This window comes from Mastacembelus armatus, chromosome 13 (genome assembly GCF_900324485.2).
Source record: "Mastacembelus armatus chromosome 13, fMasArm1.2, whole genome shotgun sequence".
In the NCBI taxonomy this organism is placed as follows: domain Eukaryota; kingdom Metazoa; phylum Chordata; class Actinopteri; order Synbranchiformes; family Mastacembelidae; genus Mastacembelus; species Mastacembelus armatus.
This window is the reverse complement of record NC_046645.1, coordinates 2,134,171-2,145,261: the sequence shown is the minus strand read 5'-3', so window position 1 is coordinate 2,145,261 and position 11,091 is coordinate 2,134,171. Positions and strand designations below refer to the sequence as shown.

The window sequence follows — 11,091 nt, the reverse complement described above, 5'->3', positions numbered from 1 at the left end:
GTGAGGACATGAATGTCTAAGCCAAAATTATGAAAATCTATCCAAAGGTTGCTGAGATATTTCACTCAAAACTAGAAATATGAACCACTGGAACCACTATGCCACTAGACGGAGAGTCATTAGCATACACTGAGTGGGAACTATAGATGTTTGCAAAAATTACAGTGCATTCATCTAGTGGATGTGAAGCTACTGTATGTCACTGGATCAGTGACCCTCTGGTGCAAAATAAGGTCAGAGTATCTCTAAAGTCATTAAGTTTCATTTTCTTGCAACTGTGAATATCTGCACAAAGTTTAGTTCAGTAGTTGTTGAGATATTGTAGCTCCCGGTGTGGCTAAATATTCCAGCATGTTCAAGAGATTCAGATGAAGTTGCAGAGTTGTGCTTTATGCTGGATTCATACCTACAAAGACACAAGTTGCTATTGAGATTCACTCTCAAAGCCAGTTCAGTAATGCTGCAGTGTTAGGTAAATTCATTTTTAATTTGAGCAAAGTTGTCTGTGGAGTAAATTAAGGATCTTAAAATTTTTTTTAAAATGAGGTGATGGATTAAATTCAGTAACTCAAAGATATCATCTGTAGTCAAGGTACAAATTAATTAATTAATCCTTTGCCTGTGGTCCCTCATCTACAGAAATAAGATTTTACAGTAGAAAAAAATAAAAGGCTTTCTATTACATGTGGACCTTGCGTGGCCTGGAACATAATAACAGCAGAAAGAAGTGCTGCCTTTTAAATATTTAACAGCCATAACCAGGAAAACTTGTTAGTAAGCATGGAGCGCATTTGGGTATTTATGACGTCTTGCATCGTGGCTCCTGGAGTGAGTGATTGTGAATCTAATTCACCCCTGATAAAAATTGGATACTAATGAATACTACAGGTGTGGTCTTGACTGCTAATGTGATCTCTCTCAAATATCAAGGAAGGCGGCTCGCAAATTCCAAAATTCAGGGCCGTCCACAGAATCAAAAAAAAAAAAAGAGACACTAAGGTCTTAACTGGGAGGAGGGGTGAAACTGCACTTTCTGTTTCATGAATGTCTCTGTTATTTGTAGCTAAAGAGGCCAAGTCGGTCCTATTCTCATTCTAATTTGAACTGCACCCTGTCTGTTTCTCCCATGGCAGCTCTTGTTCCCAGAGTGAGGACCTGAGCCTCCCAGCCTCCCAGCCTCCCAGCCTCACGCCCAGCCACAGCCACCCAGACAGCCTGGCTGAGAGGCAGGGAGAGAGAGAGCGAGATACAGAGAGAAAGAGAGAGGAATGGAGGGAGGGAGGAGTCTAGTCCTGGAGCTCTATCCTCTGACTGTGTCTGCTATGTGAGTGGTAGAGCGAGAGAGAGAGAGAGAGAGAGAGCATGAGAGAGAAAGAGAAGGGGGGGGGGCAAGTGAGGAGGGCTGAAGAGACAGAGAATGGATGGGCAACGAGAAACCGTGTGAGCGAGAGAGAAACAGCGAGCGTGTATGCTCAGAGTCAGCAGCGAAGACACAAAGTCTACAAGCTCACATCAACAAGAGAGCGTGCGAGCCAGAGCTGACCACCGGCAACTCTGAAGAGTGACAGGTTGAGAAAAGACACAGAGAAGAGGAAGAATCAGCAGAAGAAGAGAAGGACCGAAGACAGACTACCAGCCTTCCACGGGTAAAAGGAGACACTACTGAGGGACTATAGCATCCACTCCCCTGCCCCTCAAAAGCACAGAGGAGCACTGTCTCATCTTGTGCATGTGTTTGTGCCTGCCAACTTCAATTTCACACTCGCCCACTGTTTTTCATAGGTTTTGCCCTCTTCACTCCCCAGTCATGATCCCCTGGGTCCTTATGCTCCTGTGGATCTCCAGATATGGTAAGTTTTTCAGATTAAGTTGCTTATTCATAACATCTTGCGTGTTTGTCATTGCTACGTTACTTGCTGGCTGACAAATGTGTCTTTGAATTCATCTCTTGCTATGATGTCTACGCTTGTGCTCCAATCTATGTGCATATTATATAGCATTCCTGTGTGCGCTGTGATATCGGATGCAAAAGAGAAAGGAGGAAATTAGAGGAACGCATCAGTGTGGCTGTCCTGACAGTAGGGAGCCTGAAGTAAGTAGTTATATCCTGCACTTTTCTCCATTAGTAGCTATTCATAGCTTTCAGGGCAGACAAGTTAAATACTTCCTATGCAGGCTTATTATTCCTGTCACACGGGAGAGACACACAAACAAAGCTCTCTAACCCTAGTCCGGTTCAGTCAAGCATTCTCTCCTGAGTCACATTGTTTTGAACCAACGGTCCCATTTTCCCAGTCCAACTACAGGGGGTCTGTTCAAAAGAAAAGAGAGAGAAAAAGTTAAGAGTGAAGTGCTTCAGAGGGTAGACTCGCGAGTATAGCTTGGCAAATCCAATGCCATGGGCAGCGTCTGCTTTTGTTATTTTTATTCCTAGACAGTCTGTTTGTGGACAGTATGAGGATGGATTAGTTGTTTCCCCAACTTGCCACCAGGTGGTTGCCTTTGGAAAACGACACGAGTGAATAAAGCACAGCAGAACTCTGCCTCTGTGGCGTCTGTGTGATATACTGATGCACACAAGGCTGAATCAGACAGTGGATGTTTGTCATGCTCTCCCCACAACGAGCCCATTGGTTTAAGCTCCATGGGGTTGGGGTCAATGACACAGCCACATCTCTTTTCAAAGTTTGACCCTGTCATGCTGGACTACATTCTAAGGAGGGCACAGACTGTGATGCATGTGTACGTCTTTTTGTCTGTGCATAGTCGTTCCCAGAGGGAGTTGTAAGCCTCTTGTTGGAAAACAGCACAAAAAGGCAAAATCCAGTCTTCTCCAATGTGATATCTCAGTTTGTTGACATGTTCTGTTGAAACTGACAGCTCAAAGTTGGTAACACGCTGTTAACACAGCGGCAACAAATGATACTTGGTAAACAAGATCTTTCTGCAGCACTGAATTCAGCTGTTTCACATTGATTTATAGACAATAACAGACAGAAAAAAACAAAGAATACTACTCATCACATGGATTTATTCACTGTGATTATTCTGATATTCTGCTGCTTCATTTAGAAACTAAAACACAATCATGTTATCTGAGCGATAGACGTGAGTGATGGAGCTTCTAATTCCTTCTCAGCATCCCCCACACTTTCAAGTATACACCAGTTCTCTTCCGGAGAGGCTGTTAGCGTCATAGGATGTTTTCTTTGACTGCGTGTGACCCTGGATGGTGACACAAGCTGTGTAAGTCGACCCATGAGAGTGGACAGAGTCAGGGCAGTGCAAGCTTTCACTTTAGGTCAAGACATATTGGGAAGTTATTGTACATTAGATGTGGTACATTAAATGCTGTAACTGTTCCTGGTGTCGCTGCTTTGCTGTATTCTGTTCCCCTGATTTCAGTGTCAAAGTCTTTCTGTACCATCTGTGCTTTTTGTGATGCAGAAATACATGATCCATCATTAGCTTCTTTTCCTCCCCTCCACTATGCATCTGCTCTGCAGGTTTGGCATTCACAACTTAATGCAACTACTCTTCTATCTGCATAGCATGAATAACATTATATTAAACATAAAAGTGAAAGAAGGAGATTTGATTTATTGACATGTTGCCCACTTTGTTTTTTAGACATTTATAATAGAAAGATCACATTTGCATTCACATACCATCACAGGCTTAGCCCCAGTTCAGGGAACAACTAACATCATATTTCAGATAGTTCCAACTAGAATGAGGCGATTGCTCGACTGTAATGAGATGGGATTGCTGTGCATTTCAGCACAGTTGGTTATTACCATAATATAAAATACTGCTTTCCCTGCCAGGTAAACAGGGGATAACAACGTACCTTCTCTTTGCATGCCTCTGGGGAGGAAAAAAGTGCTTCCCTGTAGCTTACTGTTGTTGTACAAATTACAGCTCTGTTTATGTGCCGAGTCAGTGTCAGCAGAAAGCTGCGAAAAACAATCTCGTTTTTATGAACAAGGGGACAGAGGGGAGTTGTGGCCATTGCAGTCATATACTTAGCTATCCTGTGAGAGAGTGAGGAGGAAAGAGAGCACGGAAATGAGAGCATGAGCAAGAGAGAAGCAGAGACAAGTGTCGGTTCATATGCAGAGGCACTGAGCGGCATTTTCACTCAACTTTGAGAAATAAATGGTGCAGAGCAAACGAGACAGAGAGGAAGAATAAGGAGAAGGAAAAGTATTACGATGTTCTCCGTCCTGACTGGGCTGTTACTAGGGCACCTTCTTTCACTGTCACCTCTCCTACCAGTGACAGATGACACAGCACCAGGATCTGGGAGACTCCAGGAACACATTCACCTCAGGCTACACTTGTCCAATACCTTGTCCATCTCCTCGCACCACCTCCTCCCATCCAATCTACAGTGTCCAACATCTCTCACATTCTTCACTTGGCTCTTGTTCTCTTCATTTCACTCCTCACCTCGCAGCGGCATGTCTCTCCCTCTCTCTCTGACTAACAGTCCTTCTCCGTCTCTCTTTCTGTGTGCTTTTTTCCCCTTTTCCTGTGAGATGCAGTGTGATTGAAAACCCTTTCCTCTGTCGGGGGAAAGGGTGAAATATGTGAGTGCTTGATGCCTCTGTGGAGGAGGGGCAGTTTAGGAATTGTGCGGGACGTGCTAGACTCTGAAGAATATGTGCTAAGGAAAAAAAAAATCACACATTGTCAGTGCCCATCGTCTAAGTATATGTCATTTCCTCTTTTTCTCTCTTTCATTGTCTCTGCTTTTCTTTCTGTTAATTACATCATGTGAAGCGAATATGCAAACTGCCCGACTACCTGCTTTTGTTCCACTTTGTTAGAGAAATCTTCTTGTCGGATATATTGTCGGGACTCAGTATCTGCCCACTAGGGGCAGTGCTGCTGCACAGGAACAAAATCCCAATCTTCTTAAAAATCTTCTGTCCTTTCCCTTCCCCCAGTTGCCTTCATTATCCCCCACCCCCTCATATATCTTGTTTTCGAACTCCTGATTTCAGCACCCAGCCAGACTAAGCTGTTCCTTAGTCCTGAAAAGCACGTCTTAGTAACCCCAACAACCTCTATTTCATTTACTGCTGTCTATTAACTGCTGTCTGACAACCCTAAACCCGCTTTTCATGGGCGGCAGGCTTTGATACATAATTCTCAACCAGAGTATAATTAAATGTCTTTCCAATGTCATGTTTGGATGTGTGGATGTTTCATAGATGAAAAAACATTCTCGCTTTACCAAATGAGGAAAAAAAAAGAGGAAGAAATAAACCCATTACTTTGCAAAACACTACTCAAACAGAAATACCAATTTTCAGCCCTATTATGAATAGTTATTTGTAAGACACACTGCTGTCTAATGCATGGATTATGACTATAATGACTCTGAGATAATTCGTTTATTTATTCCTATTCTGTCAGAATGCTAAAGCCAAACTATATATTTCTTGCATTATGTCATAAGCTGTGCAGTCACATATTCAATAGAGGTTGTGTGACTAATAACCACAGAACAGAGTCTCAATTTGCTACGAATGGAATCTACTGTATGTTCCTATTGGAGTCTATTGCAGGACAATGAACATGAATGAAAAGAAAAATAAAAGTGTCCTTGACCTGTTAATATGTCTTGTTCGGTCAACATGCATGACAGCTGGCTTGAGCAATGCTAAACATGTCTGCATGGCGCCATTCACAGTGACAGATGATGACATCAGTTCATGATGAAGCCCGGTGGACATGCAGTTTGTTTTCTTGTTTGTGCTGCATGTTCCATCAAGGCTAGCCAGCTTAAGTCACCTCAGCCAGTGTGACCCCTGCTCATTTCTGTGCCACGATAGATTAAACCCACTGTAATCCCTCTGAGCCGGGTGCCCCGTTGGATCTTTATGGCAATAAGTAAACATATGAATAAATAATCTAAGAGACTGCCACTGGACAGCTGGGACCTGTAAGGGCCAGTGTTAGGCAGAGAGATACCATTTCCTAGAAAATAAAGATATTTGGCTTAAAAAGATTAAGCCAAACATTAATGACATGCCGTGTAAGAATAAAGTTGGATCAATGATTTTTCAAACACATTAAAGAATATACGGAAATATAGATAAAGGTAATATTAAAGCAACAGTCAGTTCATATAAGAAAGTAGCCAGCTGTAGTAATACTAACATATAAATAAAGAATGTAAGTGCAGCGTTCAGGATCCAGAGTTTGGAGTGTTTTTGGAAAACCAGGCAACGATCTGCTTCCTCTCATGCAGTCATTCAACCAGTCCACAAAATACAAAATCAAGCTGTTTACTGTTGGACTTCATTATCCATCTAGAAGCCCCTTTTCCCAGCCCCAACAGTTTTCTTTAGCACCAACCAATCAACCCCACTCTCCCAAGCCCCTCATCTCCTCTCTCTCTCCCTCTCTCTGAGACTCTGCTGCTGGATCTCATTCCTCGGGGATGAATTTATCCAGATTGGAGCACTCAGCAAAAGGGCATTATCCCGGATTACATGTCTGTTGGGCTGCAGTGTTAAGTAATTCAACCAGATGCTGTTGTGATCACTGGGTCACCTGTGAAGACAGGGTTAGCAGCTGCACTTCTTCATTCAGACCATTATTGTTACATGTCCATCCACATGAGATGTTTATCCTTGGGCAACAGCGAGAGAGTTAGTGGGAGCTGGTGAAACATTAAAGAAATATGAGTAAAAAAAAAAAAAATGAATGGATGCTGTTAAATGTAGGGAGTGGTGTGGAAACCCTTTCTAAACCAAGTTAGGATTTTATTTGGTGACAGATTATGGGATGGATTACTGGCTTCTAAATTGCTGTTTAATACTCGGGGAAAAAAAAAAAACAGACTATGTTTTTGCTACTGAAGCAACTAAAGACGGCTCCACAGGGTTGCGTGTGCGCAGTTGTGGGGGTGATGCAAGTAGAGTAGGGGTGGATCATGCTGTGTTATTTTTCTTGGAGAAGGGAGATGTGGCTATAGCAGCCATATACTTAGCTATCCTGTGAGAAAGCAAGGGAAAAAGAGAGTGTGAAAATGAGATCATGAGCAAGAGAGAAGCAGCTGGGCTGAAAGGAAAATGCTGGTGTTCTTTAACTTGATGGTGTCTTTCTCTGTGCTCTTATGATTTGATAGAATCTTTTTTAACTTGCTACTGGGATCTGTGATTGCTTGTAGAACACAGGTGCTCTATGAGGTGGGTTCAAACAATGTAACAAAGAAGTTTGTTCCTTACTTGTCAAAATCCTGTTTTGCAAATCTGAGGCATTAATAAGCCTTTTGTTCAAGACGTTCACACTGAGAATATGTTCAGCTTAAATGTTCATTTTGTCTCACATTCAGCTTTAACATTTTTTTTTAATGTGAGTGGAGGTTTACACTACAGAGATGAGCAAATTTCACTTTTTCAAATACAGTTATGTTGCCTGTTCCAGGAGATAAAGAAGATATCACAGCAAGGTCCATAAATCCGTTAGTCCTACTAATGATAGATGTGCATTTTAGAAAAATGGTGTACCTTGTTTATCATGTATGAGTGTCAGCACTGAGCCTGACTTAACATCTGGCATGGAAACAGGTGAGCAAAACAGGAACACAAGGTGTTAGCCACAGAATTGATTAAATATATGTGTCAAAATAAGCTACTTATACTCAGTGCATTCTGAAAGTTAAGATTAATTTATACAAAATTATTAAAAATTGATATTTATACCTGATGCATGGAGTGTTGTTGCTTTAGCTAATTAGTATGCAAAATGCGCGGTTCCTGCTTATGCCTGCTGTTAAACATCAGCCTACAGAAACGTGCGTCATGCCAAACACACTTTGTTCATACATACGTGTATAAATGAACCATCCTCGTGAAACTTTGTCTGCTTTTGTTCTTTGGGTGACACAAGCCTCACCCCAGCACAGTATTGCAACCTGTGTCACATCATGTGGTCCCACTTTGCTTCAAACTTTTGTGAGCCAGCCAATGGAGCGACATGATTGTCAGAAGCTGCGTTAGGAAAGAGCCCAGAAGATGCATGTGGTGCTTCAGCACAGGAGGCATTTGAGGAATTGGGTGGCTGATCTGATAACAACTTCCTAGTATTTGGGGGGAAGTTTCTAGGACAGCTCAATATTACACCTGGACGAAATCACCTTTCTCCTCTCCCCTGATTTTTCCCCCCCATCTCTCTCTTTTTGTTTCTCTTTGTCTCAACATTCTCATGCCATAGATTTATAACAGTGGATATAAAAGGTGTTCATGGTGCACATGTATTCTATTTGTGTGTGTGTGTGTGTGTGCGCATGCAATGTCTGTGCATTTGCTACTGTGCCACGACAATTACAGCTGCAAGTCTTGAATGGCAATATAAATGCAAATTAGCCTTTTAACTTGTACAAGCAGAATCTGGGGAGGGAGAAGTTTCTCACCTGTGGGTGAATGTGAATGTGTCTTTGCCTACCACTGCAACTGCAACTGCTATGCATGTTTTTGAAATCACAGTGGAAATAGATCACATGTACAGTACTATTTGTAAGCCTAAGATTGTTACATGTGTCTTTGTCCAGCCTAATACAGTTCAGGTTTGGGAATCAAGGGACAATTACATGTAGTGATGTTTTGATGGCATTACCTCCCTCCTTCCATTTTTAAAGATAAATCTAAATTTTGTTTTAGCAGTGCTAAATTGAAGAGCTCTGCAGCCTCTATTTAATAAACAGAGGCCAGACACCAATGGTGAGAGGCATGGCTTTTTGAAAGGCTATTTGATCTGGCACTGATACCAAGAGATGTTTTATTCAGCATAGCACATCAGACACAATAGCAGCACAAACTTGCACTTCATCCAAGCCAAAACTTTTGAAATGTGCCAGGGGGGATGTGACGCTTTGAGAATAAAAAATGTCTAATCCCGCCACCTTCCCCCACCACTTCCATATACTGTGTAGACTTTTTTCCCACCAGATGCCAAATGAGGCTTTGAGCCACCTGCCTGTCCCACTAAGACAATTAAGCAATTGGGAAGAAAGGGCCATTCACTAATGGGAATTGTAACATTAACAGGAGCCAGAAACTGAACTGCATACCACCCCCCTGAAAAAAGATCTCTTTGAGCACCACTAATATTGGTACTGTGCCAACTTCTTTAGTTCCTATTTGTGTAATTGTTAAGAGAAAATGCAGAAGCATTTGACACTGGTCTTCACAAACCTGTGACAAGAGGTGCATGTTGATTGAAAGCCCCTCTGTTGGTCCCAGACAAATTCAGCATAAGGCCTGTGGCTATGTGTCATTCTAGTTGTTTACGAGGAAACGCTTCATCTGGCAGAACCATCATAGAGAAAGCAACGCACTGAAAGGCCTCACGTTTGTACAGCTATCTTTGTGAGGACACTCATTGACATAATGAATTTCCCTTGGCCCTTACCCATAACCATGATCATCACTACTAAACGCCTAATTTCAAGATGTATCCAAACTGTAACCTAATGAAACCTAATTCTAACCTGAACCCTAAAAAAGAAAAAGTCTTAAAACTCAAAACTCCTCTTTGAAATTGAGGGCTGGACAAAACGTTCTCACTTTTCCAAAATGTCCTCACTAACGTGTATTAACACTAAAAGGTTCTCGCATTGTTGACCAGACAGTACCCACAAACACACACACACACACACACACACACACACACACAGAAATACATTACATACCCCCACTTGCATTAACAGAGAGCAATCTTCCAGAGAACAATAATGGAGGAAAAACCCCAGAGTATGTAAGCTCTGTGAGCTCAGCATTATTGGTAGGTTCTATAAAATGTTATAAATAAAGGTTTGTATTGATCCTCAAACATGAATATATCCTAATATAAGAAAATAGCTGTATTGATTGCAAGCCAGTGCTTCTGATGTTCCTTTAATATGGTTGTGCTGGGATCCACCTTGCCCACTTTAATACATGGCCTATTTTTATATGCAATAATAATGTGGTGTCACAAGCAGGATCAGCTAAAGGCAATCCCTTGATGTACTTCACTACTCTGGGTCTGTGCCACACTGCACTTTTCAGTGCCTTTAGCACCTCTTCTATCTTAAGTCCTTTTTTTATTAGCTGAACTGCTCAAGTGGATGTAAGAAACCTGATAGAGTAAACAAAGTGAATTAAAGTATAATTAATTTTTTAGTGACCACTCCAATATTCACTTTGCTGATTTGGAGGTTGAAGAGCTCTTGTCACACTCAGATTTGTATTTTATTTTATCAAGTGCAATTTAATATTGTGGGGGCCGGCCCGGGCACTGAAAAAAATGCTAATGCACACGGGGAGTTTAAATGATTTGCTATCCTTTCAAATCCGTTGGCAGGGGTTTCAATCTGGCTGGCATCCTGGGGGAATTCACAGTGGTCATTGCTCAATCCCTAGGGGACATTAGTGCAAATCACAAAGGAGCACAGAAGTCATTTCGGTTCTCCACTTTCCTTTGGCCACTGCCCAATGCTAAACGGCAGAGGACTGGCTCACAATACTGGACAGGGCAAACTCTGTTCCTCCCCCCATCTGTAACCTTTTAAACCTGATTTAATCAAATCAAAATACCACACTGCAGACCCATTTCAGACAACCTAAAGACAAACAGTTGTAGAGGAACCAAAAGGCCTTGGGTGAACCAAGGGCAAGGCCATCCATTACTTCCTGTGCAACGAAGAGCACAGGGACACAGAAAATGCCCGAGGTGCACAATGATGAACAGACTCCCCATCAGAGATTGGATTAGAGTGGCAGGAGGGAGAGCCCTAAAAGCCATGCGCAGTTTGTTGAAGCCTTATCTAAAGCGATAATGTTACTAGGGAAAGGCCTGTGTAATGATGGATGAGTGGACAGTGCCCTGTGAAGAACTAACATCATGCGAGATGGGTATGGTGGATAGGCAGGTCCCACTATGGTCAACTTATCTTCTTTTAAGAGCAGGAAGCAGGACCAGTGGATAGTTACTATGAAATGGACCGTCAATTGCTGGCACCCTGGTTACCCTGCAGTGTCATCATCACAGGTGTATCTAGTTTAGAGAGGCTCAGTGCTGAGGTTCGCTGCA

General features: G+C 42.2%; 1 protein-coding gene across 1 annotated transcript in view; it reads left to right on the top strand.

Moving 5' to 3' along the window:
• The first annotated feature begins 1,379 nt into the window (after window positions 1-1,379).
• The window catches only part of kirrel3b (kirre like nephrin family adhesion molecule 3b), a 144,382-nt gene continuing 134,670 nt past the window's right edge, over window positions 1,380-11,091 (top strand). Inside the window, 3 exon segments of the mRNA XM_026332110.1 lie at window positions 1,380-1,524; window positions 1,527-1,646; window positions 1,782-1,850. Coding sequence (XP_026187895.1) covers window positions 1,422-1,524; window positions 1,527-1,646; window positions 1,782-1,850 — 292 coding nt within the window. The 5' untranslated portion in view covers window positions 1,380-1,421.